Genomic DNA, 16,564 nt, shown 5'->3' on the forward strand with positions numbered 1-16,564 from the left:
TTGTTGTTGTTGCACAACACTTTCACCTTCCAACAGAGAATTACTGATCAGGAGCAAGAACCCTGGCTGTTTTTCACCCCTCCCCCTCCTCCTAGCTTGGGGACACCGAGACCAACTGTAGTGCTCCCACCGCCATCTTGGCTGAGATCAGTTAACCCAAGACTGATCAGGGAATGAACCTGGTCCAGTTAGCTCACTCTCACGCTACAAGGTGCATTTATCCATGGAGGCATCGGGGGACTGTGTTCTTTTGCGAAGAACGTCAACATTGGAATTGACCTCCACCTCCTGAATATTATCCACTTATCATGCCGCAAAGTGCATGTTTGAACATCTGGTGGGGGGGGCAGGGCCAGACTCTACCATGGTCAAGTAGCCTAGCCAGTCCTCCCTACCTAGGCTCTGATATAAAGTGTGGCCAGTGCCAGTAGGTAAATGTGAGGTCATCCACTTTGGACCTAAAAAGGATAGATCAGAGTACTTTCTAAATGGTGAAAAGCTCAAAACAGTGGAGGCCCAAAGAGACTTAGTATCCATGTACATAGATCATTAAAATGTCATGGACAGGCACAGAAAATAATCAGAAAGGCTAATGGAATGCTGGCCTTTATATCTAGAGGGACTAGAATACAAGGGGGTAGAAGTTATGCTACAGCTATACAAAGCCCTGGTTAGACCACACCTGGAGTACTGTGTTCAGTTCTGGGAACCGCACCTTCGGAAGGATATATTAGCCCTGGAGTGAGAGTAGTGTAGATTAAATAGAATGCTACCTGGACTCCAAGGGTTAAATTACAAGGAGAGATTACACAAACTAGGATTGTATTCCCTGGAATTTAGAAGATTTAAGGGGTGATTTGATCAAAGTTTTCACGATATTAAGGGGAACTGATAGTGTAGAAAGAGAGAAACTATTTCCGCTGGTTGGGGAGTCTTAGGACGAGGGGACATAGCCTAAAAATTAGAGCCAGGACTTTTAGGAGTGAAGTTAGGAAACACTTCTACATGCAGAGAGTGGTAGAAGTTTGGAACTCTTCTGCAGATGGCAGTTGATGCTAGCTCAGTTGTTAATTTTATACCTGAGACTGATAGATTTTTGTTAACAAAAGGTATTCAGGGATGTGGGGCTAAGGTGTGTATATGGAGTTAGATCACAGATCAGCCATGATTTCATTGAATGGCGGAACAAGTTCGGGGGCTAAATAGCCTACCCCTGTACCTCAACAGGAGTCAGCACTTGCAGAAGACGGGGGGTGGGGGGGGAAAGAATTGGAAGACTAAAAGACATAGATATTTCAAAAGCAGCCCACTGGGCTTTGGTTGGGAAATGCTTCAAAGCAGTTCCACTGGCTTGACCATTGACCAATGCAGCCCGTGAATTCATTTTCATAATTTGAGTGATGAGAGGTTTCCTGTGTGAACACACAATGGTGTGCTTTGTTTGCTGTAAGCCGGTGGTGCAGGAAATGCACAGGAGTTTGAGTGATGGGCAGTGGTACCAGTCTCTCACCTAGCGACCATGTGCCATTTGTTCTTGAAGCATTGACGAGGGTGCAGAGGAGACTTACCAGAATGGGACCAGGGATGAGGGACTTCGGTTGTGTGGAGAGACTGGTGAAGCTGGGATTGTTCTCCTTGGAGCAGAGAAGGGTAAGGGGAGATTTAATAGAGGTGCTCAAAATGATGAGGGGTTTTGATAGAGTAGATAGAGAGATACTGTTTCCACTGGCAGGAGGGTCAGTAACCAGAGGACACAGATTTAAGGTAATTGGCAAAAGAACCAGAGGGGGAGATGTGGAGAACTTTTTTTGCACAGTGAGTTATGATCTGGAATGTGCTGCCTGAAATGGTGGTGGAAGCAGATTGAGTAGTAACTTTCAAAAGACAATTGGATAAATACTTGTAAAGGAAAAATTTGCAGGCCTATGGGTAAAGAGCAGAGGGGAGTGGGACTAATTGGATAGTTCTTTCAAAGAGCCAGCACAAGCAGGATGGGCTGAATGGCCTCATTCTGTGCTGTATGGTTCTATGATCACCAGTGCTGGCAGACAGGAAAACTCTGTGATGTCAGACAGTTCCCTTGGCCAACTGGCATAGGTGTCTACCAAAGTTGCCGGATAATCGTGGATGCAATTTGGCTTCTCGAATCGGCCCACTCAATATTTCCTGTTTATGTCAGCGACTTAGAGATCTATTTTAATTTTTGCCTATTGCCTTTTGTGTGTAAAAATATATATACATATTGTTTGTGGGTATGGTGTGTGGGGGTGGGCGGAGATGAGACATTTGTGAAGTGTGTTGTGAGACTTGCTTTGTACTGTGTTCTGGCTCGTGCCCAGTTGGGGAAAAGGTCAACACGAGAGTGCCTTTAAAAGAAGAATCCTGTTGTTCCATCTGTCTGGCCTTTATTCAAAGCCTTGGCTGCAGGTGAAAGAACGTTGTTGTTGCTCACTAAATCATTCAGCTTTGTTCTGCGTGGGATTTTTGCTTACGATTTTACACCGGCAACACCCATCCAAGACAGTCGGGGAATTTTACAGCAGCTGCTGACTACCAGCAGATCATTCAAAGTGGCGCGGACTTGGGAGAAATCTCCCATCTCCACCCCTGCCTCAGCTCATCTGCTGCTGAAACTCTCATCCGAGCCTTTGTTACCTCTAGACTCGATTTATTCCAATGCTCGCCTGGCCAGCCTCCCACCTACCACTCTCCATAACCTTGAGCTCATCCAAACCACTGCTGCCCGCATCCTAACTCGCGCCAGGTCCTGGTTGCACATCACCCCTGTGCTCGCTGACCTACTTTGGCTCCTGGTCTGGCAACGCCTTGATTTTAAAATTTTCATCTTTGTGTTCAACTCCCTCCATGGCTTTGCCCCTCCCTATCTCTGTAACCTCCTCCAGCCCTACAACCCTCCGAGAACTCTGTGCTCCTCCAATTCTGGCCTCTTGCACATCCCCGATTTCCTTTGCTCTACTATTGGCGGCCGTGCCTTCAGCTGCCTCGGCCCTAAGCTCTGGAATTCCCTCCCTTAACCTCCCTGCCTCTCGACCTCTCTCCTCCTTTAAGAGGCTCCTTAAAACCTCCCTCTTTGACAAAGCTTTTGGTCACCTGTCCTAATATCTCCTTATGTGGCTGGGTGTCAAATTTTGTTTGATAATCGCTCCTGTGAAGCGCCCTCGGATGCTTTACTATGCTAAAGGCGCTATATAAATGCAAGCTGTTGTTGTTTTAGTTGAAAGAAGATGTGCAGTCGGTTTGACCCCTGCCCTTTCACCGCTTGAGACCTGGGGTCAATTCAATCTCCGACTGGTGGGGTGAATGGCTCCCCTTTCGTCTGGCTGCAAGTGTTCTATGTGAAATGAGTCTGGCCAGTTTTGGTCCAGTGCCTGCAAGGTTACAGCATTAAACAGTCTGCATTTTGCCCACCCATGGAGGTTATAAGGATGGCTAATGTAGGAAATGGAAAGATGCACATTGGGCAGCGGATGTCCTGTGACTGCTGAGCCCTGAAGCCTAGCCAACTGGGCTTAGATTTCTGGTTTATCCAGTTTGAATTTTGTAGGTCTGGCAGTTTTGATGGGGCTGTTGCCTCATTGGTGGATAAATCCCGAATCAGAACACCAAGATCTGTTAGTATGAGCAACTTCGTATACGACAAGAACGTGGTTTAAACTTTATATGTGGTCCATGATATATACCTAATGCAGTTCACCGGGATAACAAGCTTGGCCACTGAGAACTAGGGGTGCTCTTCTGAGATGCCTTGCTGAGATCAAGTAGGAGGTTGTTCCCCAGTATCTAACACACTGCCTGACACCTCTCCAGCACTTTTTTTTACTGCCACAATCTCCAATGTATTGATCGTACGGATGTAAAAGTTACGCTCACGTACAATGGCCTGCAAAACTCTCAAACACAAACACCAGAACTCTCCTGGCCCCGCCATCCTTCCGCTCCACCTTAAGTGGATCTTTATCCAACCACGGTTCTCCTGCCCTGTACGATCCTCTACCCATTGCCCTCCGTGCTCAACACCTCCTCAAAACCTTCCTTGTCGACTGTGCCTTTGGCTTGCCCCCGTCCTGGCCTCTCCACTCTGCTGCCCTTCCTGCTCACTGTACAACGTAAACCTGTTTGTCTTTGTCGTAAACCACACTGAGATGTCCTCCTGGGTCTGAAGAGTTCTATATAAATGCAAATTGCTGTCGTACAAACCACATCCTCACGTTTACAGGTCACAGATAAAACCTGTAGAAAACTGTGTGACTGTGTACAAAACCTGATGGTAAATTTTTGGACTTTATTTTTGTCGTGAACCTGATTCTTAATGGAGTTATTTTCTTTGTCAAGAGTTCAGTGACAATACTGTATCTTAACCAAATATATGTGGTTTCAGTTCCACTGTGGCAGATGCAGTTCTCTGGCAGCTGAAACATATAAAATAGCTTGCTTGGTGCTTCTAATGCCAATAATGTTCCTGAATTACATCAACGCTGCTAGGGTGCCTGAAGCCTAAAAAGAATACTCCACAACAGCCCAACCTGGCAGCAGAGAAACTGCCATTTTCTGTTTGCTCTTCCTTCTCCTTCCCTGTTTCATCAGCTCTGCTTGGGAGCATAAATGGCTAATGCACTCTCCAGCCATTGCTCTGGATCCTCTATAACTGGATCCGGCTATTGATGCTCTTTTCAATCTTCGCTTCCCCCTCTAGGGTCAGCCGTGGATCAGTGGGTAGCGCGCTCTCCTCCTTGAGTCAGAAGATTGTGGGTTGAAGTCCCAATCCAGAGACTTGAGCACGTAATCTAGGCTGATACGTGTCAGGAAATGCTACACGGTCGGAGGTGCTGTCTTTTGGATAAGGTGTTTAACTGAGGGCCCTGTTTGCTCTCTTAGGTGGACGTAAAAGATCCCATGGCACTACTTCGAGCAGGGGAGTTCCTCCCTGGTGTCCTGGCCAATATTCATTCCTCAACTAACATCACCAAAACAGATTATCTGGTCATTATCATGTTGCTGTTTGTGGGATCTTGCTATGTGCAAAATTGGCTGCCATGTTTCCTACATTACAACAGTGACTACACTTCAGAAGAACTTCATTGGCTGTAAAGCGCTTTGGGATGTCCTGATGTTGTGAAAGGCGCTATATAAATGCAAGTTCTTTTCCTTTCTTTAGGGGCAGTGAGACTGGCCTCTTATTTAGAAGCCCCATTGGATGATTCAGATGAAGGAACAGCCCGTGCTCAGGCAATCACAAATACCCTGTGTTTCATTGTGCTATCCCGCCCAAGCCCTTCCATTTTAGACTCAATTGGGCGATTGGACATTTGTTGGTTGTACGTGATTGGCTGGATAGATGACGAGACACTGGGTTTTCTCCAGAAATAGTGCCAGTTTCAGATATTGCAAGGCCGCTGTTTCTAATCACTAACCAGTGACTCCTGCTGGAAAGTGCATTTGTGTGAATGCCAGTTGAGTCAGGCTGGGTTCTGATGTGCTCCCCACCACCCCCCCCTTCCATGGTTGAATAGCCTGCTGACATGCACTGTTTAGGCTCATGGATGAAGAATTGCCACTTGGATGAAGTAATGCGAGTATTGAGTACTGCGTTCAGTTCTGGGCACCACACCTCAAGAAGGATATATTCGCTTTGGAGGAGGTGCAGTGCAGATTCACCAGAATGATACCGGGGCTTAAAGGGTTAAATTACGAGGACGGGTTGCACAGACTAGGCTTGTATCCACTCCAGTATAGAAGATTAAGGGGTGATCTAATTGAGGTGTTTAAGATGATTGAAGGATTTGATAGGGTAGATAGAGAGAAACTATTTCCTCTGGTGTGGTCCAGAACAAGGGAACATAACCTTAAAATTAGAGCTAGGCCGTTCAGGGGTGATGTCAGGAAGCATTTCTTCACACAAAGGGCAGTGGGAATCTGGAACTCTCTTTTCCCCCAAAAATCTGTTGAGGCTGGGGGTCAGTTGAACATTTCAAAACTGAGATTGATAATTTTTTGTTAGGTAAGGGTTAAGGAACCAAGGTGGGTCGATGGAGTTAAGATACAGAGATGGGACCGTCTGTGCCAACGATCCCCCATGTAGGGAATCCTGGAACCTAGCCTGCCCTGTTCTCGGGAGGCAGTGAGCAGTGGCAGGTGTTTGTTCCACGGTGGGGGAGAGAAAGTCACCCTATGGGGTGCCCTTTTGCATCTCTTGGCAGCCCACGACAGAGTAACAGTGGTAGAAGTGTGGGAACGAGTTGTGGGGAATGGTGCCAGGTCAGACACATCCACACTGGGGCAAGGGAAGCTAATACACAAGATTTACTTAAATCGAAATAAGGTTTTGACAATGCAAACCAAAACAATAAAGGGAAAACATGATGTAATCGATCAGTAGCAACTCCTGAACGATGATGACAGCTACAAATTACAGAACATCCAGTATTGGGAAAACAAACACGAAATATGATATTTTTAAAAAAAGACACCAACCTGTAGCTCCCCCTTCACCACAAACACATGATGAAAGGTGTACTCAAGTAGGTTGGGCTGGGCCAAGATACTGGCTGACTCCTGGGACTAGAACACAGATCTAACCATTCACGATGGAATCAATCTTTGAACGGCACCTCTGACTAATCATTTTATTTCCCATCGGGATGGGAAGAGGAAGAAGGAATTCCTTAAAAAGTGGAAGCTTTACCCTCTGATATTCCAAGAAGTGACTCACTATATGAAGCACTTTGTCACATTTCAGTGATTTAATAAGAAAGACTTACACCTGTATAGTGAGTCCCTCATCACATCTCCCAGAAACGTCTCCAAGGTGCATCACACACAGCGACTGTCGGCAAATGTGACACCAAGATCCCAACAGCAGAGAAGTGAGTTGAACGACCAATTAATCTGCTTTCTGGTGGTGTTGGTCAATCAAGGGAGGAATGTTGCCCGGAATCACGGGAGAACTCATCTGCTCTTCCAATAGCATCCTGGGACCTTGAATATCCACTTAACATGTCGTCTGAAGGATAGCACCTCCAGTAATGCAGCAGCCCCTCAGCACCGCACTGGAGTGTGAGCCTGCTTTATGAGCTAAGGTCCTGGAAGCTGTTTTCTCTCGTATTTATAAAAAAAAAAGAAGCTGGATGGTCTTGGGGAAAGCCATTCATTAAACCTATCTGACACCCAAATGGCTGATGTCTGCAGCTATGATTTATAATCATGGATTAACCACAGGGTTTCACTTTATTTTCTCTGTGATTGTTGGCAAACAGTTGCTGTTAAGTCACGGTGTTTGCAGTGATCCAACAGGATTGGCAGTTTCCAGACGTAGCTCGCTGCCACTTGGCTTTTTATTCAAACTCCTCTAGTGAGCTCGAGCTGATAGCTCTTTTGTTTGGCCCACACAATCCATCACTGAATAATATTATTTCTCATCAACTGGAGGTTTTTCTGCAAATTAACATGGGTTTTTTTTTGCCAGCGCATGGCTTTCTATGAGGCAGTAGTTTTTAAACTTCTCTGTGTGGGGGAATGCTGAAATTTTGACAATGCTCCCAGGGACCCCCTGCAAATACTGACACTCCCAGGGACCCCCTGCAGTTACTGACTCACTCTGAGGAACTCCCTGCAAATACTGACACTCCCAGAGAGGCCTGCAGTTACTGACACTCCCAGGGACCCCCTGCAAATACTGACACTCCCAGGGACCCCCTGCAAATACTGACACTCCCAGGGACCCCCTGCAGATACTGACACACTCCGAGGAACTCCCTGCAGTTACTGGCACACTCCCAGGGAGGCCTGCAGATACTGACACTCCCAGGGAGGCCTGCAGATACTGACACTCCCAGGGGAACCCCTGCAAATACTGACACTCCCAGGGAGGCCTGCAGTTACTGGCACACTCCCAGGGACCCCCTGCAAATACTGACACACTCCGAGGAACTCCCTGCAGTCACTGGCACACTCCCAGGGAGGCCTGCAGATACTGACACTCCCAGGGGACCCCCTGCAAATACTGACACTCCCAGGGAGGCCTGCAGTTACTGGCACACTCCCAGGGACACCCTGCAAATACTGACACACTCCGAGGGTCTCCCTGCAGTTACTGGCACACTCCCAGGGAGGCCTGCAGATACTGATACTCCCAGGGACACCCTGCAGATACTGACACACTCCGAGGGTCTCCCTGCAGTTACTGGCACACTCCCAGGGAGGCCTGCAGATACTGATACTCCCAGGGACACCCTGCAAATACTGACACACTCCGAGGGACTCCCTGCAGTTACTGGCACATTCTCAGAGACTCCAGGGTACCCCTTACAAATACTGATTCACTCCCCGGGAAGCCTTGCAAATATCAATACAATGCCCATGACCTGCAAAAATTAATGCACTTCCTGGTACCTCCTGCAAATATTGATAACCTCCTTGGGACCTCAGTCCTAATTTCTGAAAGACACTTTACTAGCATACAACAACAGAAGTGATGTGCCAGTAACTCAACAAACACATAGAATACAGAATTCTGACACTGAGCTGATGGGATGCTCTTTGCACTTCCTCAGATGGTTAGGATTGGGGTGTCCTCGCTGTCCCTCCAGGGATAATGGGTCCCAATTTGCAAACCTATGCTATAAGTAGTAATCAGGCATTGATGTTATAAGTTTTTTTTTAAAAAATGCTTTTCCTGTTATCTTTGTCGATCCCAGACTAGTTGCTCTACTTAACAGAACTGCAAAAGAATCGCCTGGTCGTATGGTGAATATTTAATCTTCCTGCTCTGTTGACTTCTCAGTTGATTCTCGGCATGAGTCAGCACCTTCGGCAGAGGAAGGGAGGACTTTAGGGGGAATGGGGACGTGAATTGATTTTATTACGATTGAGAGAGCCCCATTTAAAAGGGCTTCCTATTGACCCACCACAGCTCAAGGTCTATGCTAACTGGAGCCGAGTTAGCCGGCGTTCATCTGCTGCCAATCCATGGATAAAATCGACCCTTTATTTTTTTGGCATCTAGGAGGACAGTGTCAAAGAATGCGAATAAGGAACTACAGAATGAGGAAGAATGGAGAAACAGTGACCAACGCAAGTAAGATCATTTAACAATCCATGCCTCAGTGCTAGGCCCCTCTTCCCCCAATTTTCTGCCTTCCAACCTTGAAGGCGGGACTCATGCCAAATGCAACTATTGGGAACTCAATGGAGAGGGAAGATGAACTATGCACCTATTCCATCGGGCTATTCCTCTGCAGTTCTGTCACCTAGAGCAGCGGGCTCGGTTTGACAAAGATAACCAGGAATGGGAATTTTAAAAAAAAAAATCAGAACTGAATCTGAAAGGCCAAATGCAGATATGTCCCAAGGCAGAAAAGAGCAGCAGAGAAGCTGAGGTGAGTTGGGAAGTAATGATTAGGTGACATCAACCTTTGGAAAAACCTGAACATTATAGGAGGAAGAGGGGAACGGAGAGAGGTGAGAAGTTGTATGGTTTTGAGGTCCGGGGAGCGAATGAGTTAGAGTAGGAGACAGTGTGATGAGTCAGCGTGAGGATGCAGGAAGGATCAAGAGTGGAAAGTTCAGAGGAGCACTGACCATAGTAGACTCTTTTTTTTTAAAAAAAAGAGAAAGATAAGAAAGGTTGTGAATGGCAAGAGGTCAGAGGCTAAAGGTGAGAGAAGGATCAGATAACCAGTTGATAAAGAAAAAGCTGCACAGAGGATGCTTTATTGTCTGGTGCCTGGAGGCAGTCTGAGACGACATGGGCGTGGGTGGATGCTCAGCGTGGAAGAAAAAAGCTTGCCAGAAGAAACATGTTCTTATCTGTACTTCTTGAGGCCAAAAGATAAAAAATACTTAAGAAGAATTAAAAGAAATACTGGATCAAAAAGTAATGTTTTTTTTCATGCAGATTATCAGCCGATTTGTTACATCTTCAATGACAGTGTTTTAAGTAGAATTGGCTTTCTAAAAAAAAATTCAGATCTCCTGTTGAAATTTTCTGTTGAAGATTGTTGTTGAGTTTTACAAATTCATGTTCCCAGCACAGAATGACACATGTTGGGAGTGGAATTCAGGCACTCCTTTCCACCCCCAGATTTTTTGTCCATTAAAATTAATGGATGGAGAATTGTTGGAAGCAATATGTGCTTCAGGGAGCGTTGAATCATAGAATAGTATAGCACAGAATGAGGCCATTCGGCCCATCGTGTCCATGCTGGCTCTTTGAAAGAGCTATCCAATTAGTCCCACTCCCCTGCTCTTTACCCAAAGTCCTGCAAATTTTGCCCCTTCAAGTATTTATCCAATTCCCATTTGAAAGTTTACTATTGAATCTGCTTCCGCCGCCCTTTCAGGCAGTTTATTCCAGATCATAACAACTCGCTGTGTTTAAAAAAAAAATAATTCTCCTCTGGTTCTTTTGCCACTGACCTTAAATCTGTGTCCTCTGGTTATCGATCCTCCTGCCAATGGAAACAGTTTCTCCCTATTTACTCTCTCATAAGTTCTCATAATTTTGAACACCTCTATTAAATCTCCCTTTAACCTTCTCTGCTCTTAGGAGAACAATCCCGGCTTCTCTAATCTCTCCACTTAGCTAAAGTAAGGAAATTTACTCTGAAATATTTTAGAAGATGCAGCAAATAACTGCTGTGTAATGCTGATTAATTGTTCATTTATTTCTTTTGCTGTATGTTGATCTTGCTGTGTGTAAATTGACTGCTGAAGTTGCCTACATAATGACATTAACTGCAGCCCCAAATCACTAATTACATGTAAAGCACTTGAGACGTTTCAGAGACCAGATATTCTGTTAAATAAATGCAGATTTGTTTCTCTATGCAGTTCAGACAAGTTGCATGAGGAAAGTTTATAGGAGTCAAACATTTTTGGAGTGACAAAAAGGAAAAGAGAAAGACTTGCATTGATATAATGCCTTATCTTGTGTCTCAGAAACATCCCCATGTGCTTTACATGCAGTGAATTGCTATGAAATGCAGTCATGGTTTGTAGGCAAATGCAGCAGCCATTTTGCACGCAGCAAAATCCCTGCAAATAGCAACGAGTTAACCTACCAATTAATCTGTTTTTTGGCGGTGAGAAAGGATCGAGGGTTACGATGAGAAGCTGAGCAGGTAGGGTTGCTCTATCAAAAAGGGGACACGCTTCCTGGGATGGTGCCCTTTTCCTGTTCCTAAAAATACTTGTTTCTAAGCAATGCTTTGCAACAGAGCCTGGCAGTAACCTTATGGAAAAGGGGAAGTTTGTTCAGCTGGTGTACTCACTGCAGTGCACATGCACAGAGTTGGTGCAGTATCTTGATGAAGTTTAATGTAGACCATAGCAGCAGTCTGATGAGGGGAAAACCCACTGTGCATCTTCATTGTTAACATAAGGCTTACCGCACATGGTTTCTTTTCTCCCCCAACCACATCACTTATAATCATTATGCTCTGAATGAGCTTTATGCCAATGAAGCACCTTCTTAAAACCCTCGTGTTTGGACTGAGCTTTCACGTAAAATGGTGAGGTGTTTCCAAGATCAGTTTGGCTCCTTTCAGCAATGGAACAATGGACAGAGAAACCACTACCAGCTTCTGAGCTGAAAGGCAGTCATTCCCTTTTATTTGCTTGTTTACTTATTTATATGTGTTTGTTTTGTTTGTTTGTTTTATAAGTGTGTGTGTTTGTGTGTGGCGCGCGCGCGTGTGTATATGTTCTATATATAAACCAAGGTGAAATCCTATGACAACTCATGCAGAACACCAGCAGGGTTGAAAAGTGTGGGGGAAAGATGATGTGAAATAAGAACCAATAGTTAGATGATCACAATCAACAACAACAACTTGCATTTATGTAGTGCCTTTTAATGGTGTAAAACGTCCCAACGCGCTTCACAGGAGTGTTCTCAGACAAAATTTGACACCACATAAGGAGATATTAAGACAGGTGACCAAAAGTTTAGTCGAAGAAGCAGGTTTTAAGGAATGTCTTAAAGGAGGAGAGAGAGGCGGAGAGGTTTAGGGAAGGAATTCCAGAGCTTACAGCCTAGGCAACTGAAGGCACGGCCGCCAATGGTGGAGCGATGAAAATCGGGGATGCGCAAGAAGCCAGAATTGGAGGAGCACAGGGATCTCGGATGGTTGTAGGGCTGGAGGAGGTTACAGAGATAGGATGGGGCAAAGCCATGCAGGGATTTGAAAGCAAGGATGAGAATTTTAAAATAGAAGACAGGCCAGCTTAACCTTTAAGAAGCAGAATAATACATTGTGCGTTCAATGGCATCATCTGACTCACTGTGAGCAATGCCACAGGAGGTCTGCTTAAAAAAAATCAATTGCATGTTTTAAAAAAATAAACCTACTGCTTTCCCTCAGATTATTCCAGAATATGTTGTGAACTAGAATGGCAACTAGAAATAAGAACATAAGAAATAGGAGCAGGAGTAGGCCAATCGGCCCCTCGAGCCTGCTCCGCCATTCAATAAGATCATGGCTGATCTGATCCTAACCTCAAATCTAAATTCATGTTCAATTTCCTGCCCGCTCCCCGTAACCCCTAATTCCCTTTACTTCTAGGAAACTGTCTATTTCTGTTTTAAATTTATTTAATGATGTGAATACAGATTGCCTAGAGGCTGGACCGTTTGAGTGACTTTCATATGTTGAGGTGTTTGTCCAACGCACTGGTTGAGGAGTTTGACCGTTAGTTAATGCTGCGGTAACTGGGAAGAACGATACTCAATGGTAACCTTGTGTAGAAAGCAGAACGAAGCTTGCCCTGGACTGACTGCCTGTGGGTGTTGGTTTGGCTTGTGGTTCCCTGCAGGGGTGGAAGATTAGGAGAATACTTGCTGCAGTATTACTTTGATACATCAGTCCTGTGTGTACACATGATTAGTCGTGGCTATCCTGTGTGTGCTTGCGTTTGTGATAGTTGAAATATACAGAGAGAGATGGACAGTAACTGCTCTGTCTTTTCGGACTCGTGTAGATTGTGCAGCTGTGTGAAATTCATACTACAGCCACTTGAACTGTAACAAACATTAAGTTGTACGATTATAGATTCTGACCTTCCAAAGTTGGGTTGCGTCTGGAGAAAGCAATTTGAGCTGTCTTAACACTAGAGTGAAGCACTAGTGTGGGAACAACTGGGGTGATCACACACTAAAGCATTTCACCTTCTGTAATTATTTTTTCTCTTTCTCACTTCATTGAATTGATACCAATGCACCTAATGACACAACCACCTGGAGATGGTATTTAAGCTACACAAAATCTATATAAAGTATTGCAGATAGAAAATCCTGGTTGTCCAGGTCCAGTTAACTCCTTTTCGTGTGCTGATGAAAGATTTTATCGTGTTCCTGCAAAACTTAAAAAGGCACCTGGACCTGAGTTAAAAGACTGGGCTGGAGATGTCTAAATTGCCTTTTGAAGTTCGCTGGAGCCTTTCATATTTGTTATGTTCCCAGACAGCTTTCTTGCTTTGAAGGTGAGCTGAAACTTGACTCTGGCAGAAACATTGACGGCCATTTGCAAGTGAGTTGGTTCCAACCCTATCCCATTACGGAATGGTTCCATAAAAAGCAACAAAGTCACAATCTCTTGCTGTTAACTCAAAAAAGAACGGGACAAAAATTGGGCAGCAGTTGCTCCCCAATGGCTCCGTTGGTATGTTCTCCCCAGATTCCTGGCCAATATTTATCCCTCAACTAGAAAAAAAGAGAGTTTCTGGTCATTATCACATTGCTGTTTGTGGGAGCTTACTGTGCAGCAAATTGGCTGCCACATTTCCTACATTACAACAGTACTTCAAAAGCAATTAATTGTCTGTAGAGGGCTTTGGGACGTCCTGAGTTCGTGAAAGACGTTGTATAAATGCTAGTTCGTTCTTCTTTAAGTACACTGTCCATGCATTCCAGGATCAATCCCCTAGTTTGTGGTAAATTAGCTGATTCTCAGCTGGAGAAGTAATGGGTGCATTACAAAGAGCAAAGTGTTCACCACTATTGGGAATGAAAATTGGAGGGAGAATACAACCAGCGTTTTTCGGTCATCCACAACCAATAAATCAATTCTTAGTCCTGCTCAGGATAGATGCTGAGTAAATTTTTACTGTACAGATGCTTTTTCTTTTTGCCTTTTATTTCCAAATCTTAGCAAGGGGCAAGATCTGGATTTGGATAAACCCTTTCGAGGCTTGTTGCCGACTCAACAACAGTGGAAATGCACTTAAACTGTTTTCATCGAAAATATGAGTGAAGGACCAAGCAAGGTCCATAGTGCAGGACACCACCCAGGTTGAACAGAGCAAGAGTAAATCAACAGTTGGTGAATAGGTGACGTCAACCTTGGATTTTGAAAGCCTGTGGAGGGTGGGAGGATGAGCGATGGAGGTGAGGCATTTGGCAGTTTTGAGGTGCTAAAGAAAGAATGAGTTGGCCAGCGTGTGGAAATGGAGGTTAAGTTTGGGTAGCAGTGGGAGCGCCTGCACCGTTTACATGGAGAAGGTAATCTGTTTGCTATTAAAGTCTTTTTATTATTATAATAAAAAGACGTTTATTTTAGTTGACAGTAATAGAGAACAGACAGCATCATCTCAGTCCATATGGAAAACAGATTTGCACTGTTTTTGGGAGTATGGAGGTTGCTTTTTTTCCGACTATAAAGAAGAAACTTTTTTCTACTTCTATCCCCCTCTATTTTTCTTTCCCTTCTTAAAGGCGCTAACACAAGCAGGGTTGGATGTAGGCTGATCTTCGCTACCTCACCCAAGCAGCCGATCTTCATTTGTGAGCCTGGACAATGAGTGGCGGTAGATTATTCAGCTGTAGAAGGTATATCACAGCCAAGCTCTATTCTATCCTGACCCGACAATCACTTTCAAGCAGGGGTCATTGGATAGCAATCAGAAGTGAAATCTTGGCGGTTTAGGTTTGTATCCTCTCCTAACCCAAAGACAGTGCGTCCAATTATAGCACCCTACTGCTGCCCCTGTAGTTTTTACTGTGTTTATTTATTTCCTAAACAACTGTAAGGACAGGAGAAGGAAACCAACCTATTTGGATTTATTTTGGTTTTGGTTCAACTTGAAATGTGCCCAACCCATCGAGCTGGAAGCCAGATCTGAGCCATTGAAATTGATGCATCAAAGTCAACAGTAAATGTTACAGCTTGGCTCAGACCCAAGAGTTTTTCCTTCTCCCTTTTAATCAGTTTGGGTTTCAAGTTCTTGAAGAACAAAGCAGTCAGCCTTTTATACAAGAAATCCCAGCCCGACTCAAATGTAACTTGGAAAAATATCTTGAGACAAACTTTTGACTAAGTTTGTAGACTGAGGTGTTGTGCAGGGTGATGATGTGACGATATGTCCAACATATTGTAACATTGCTTTAAGAATGTTCAAGGATTGTTATATTCTGTCTGACTGTTATATCGATCATCGACATTAAATAAACCAGAGAGAATCAGTTGTACAAGAAAGTAAGAGGGCAAAAGATCCAATGTCCACAACCTACGTCTTTTTGTGTAGCTTATTAAGATGTCTGCACATTACAGACATGTTACTAGCCACATCTGCCTTGACAAACTTGCAAACACTAACTTATGAGAAGATGAGGAACAATAATGGCTATAGCAGGACCTTTTAGAGAACCATCCGCAGTACAAACTCACCTTTGTGCTTGGCACCGTTCCCAGCTGGTGAGGCAAACAGGTGACCCGTCCCTAGCTTTTTGCATCACAAGAATGGCCCAGGGTCTTTCATCTTTGTTTTTCTCTTTTGTTTTTGCTGTGGGAAAGCATCTGGCTTCACTTCAGCAACTCTGCACGTCAACACACCTGAAACTTGCAGTAAAGAATTGTAGGAACAGGTTGGTGCCTTACTGTCCCATGATGCAGATGGGCTCAAAAGAGAAAGACAGGTTCACGGTGCATTTGAAGGGTCTCACTTGAAATGTGACGCCCTCTTGTGACACTTTGTTTATGCTGTGCGAGGGAACGGTGTGGGAGGGTTGAACCATTTCAGAAAGGATCCACACGATATGGAACCTTTTGGCTCGATGTTACAAATAAACCATTGTCGTGCGATTTTTCAGACCGCAAATTTGGGTATAAGTTCCTTACACTGAACCTAGGTGTGGTAGGAGGGGGAGGTTCTTCAAGGGGATCTCCATGGTCATCTTAACTATTGCGAACACCAGTAGTTTAAAGGTGAATGTTTCTGGAAAAAGACCACAGGCAGCTATATTGAATTGTAGGACATATCGACACAATAGGGGTGATGCTGCAAATCTGAAATTCCAGCGGGGAAGCCGTGCTTGATGGGAGCTAGGTTGGAGATATGGCTGCAACATCATAACCCAGGTTCTCCAACCTGCACTCACGGTGAGCGCGGTGCCCTGGTGGGAATTGTGGACTCACCACTTGTATGTAAGAGTGGTAAGTATGAGGAACTTGCTACCACAGGGAATAGTTGAGGCAAATAGCATAGATGCATTTAAGGGGAAGTTAGATAAGCACATGAGGGAGAAAGGAATAGAAGGATATGCTGAAAGGGT

General features: G+C 44.7%; 1 protein-coding gene across 2 annotated transcripts in view; it reads left to right on the top strand.

Annotated features, from left to right (window-relative positions):
* Positions 1-16,564, top strand: part of smad3b (SMAD family member 3b) — a 101,847-nt gene that overhangs the window by 19,309 nt on the left and 65,974 nt on the right. The window contains exon 2 of one of the 2 annotated variants that reach the window (XM_067971333.1): positions 9,023-9,094. The exons of the other annotated variant lie outside the window; for it this stretch is intronic. Coding sequence (XP_067827434.1) covers positions 9,023-9,094 — 72 coding nt within the window. The remainder of the gene's footprint in view (positions 1-9,022; positions 9,095-16,564) is intronic. 2 annotated transcript variants of the gene reach the window in all.

The sequence above is a fragment of the Heptranchias perlo genome, chromosome 34, assembly GCF_035084215.1.
Source record: "Heptranchias perlo isolate sHepPer1 chromosome 34, sHepPer1.hap1, whole genome shotgun sequence".
Lineage (NCBI taxonomy): Eukaryota > Metazoa > Chordata > Chondrichthyes > Hexanchiformes > Hexanchidae > Heptranchias > Heptranchias perlo.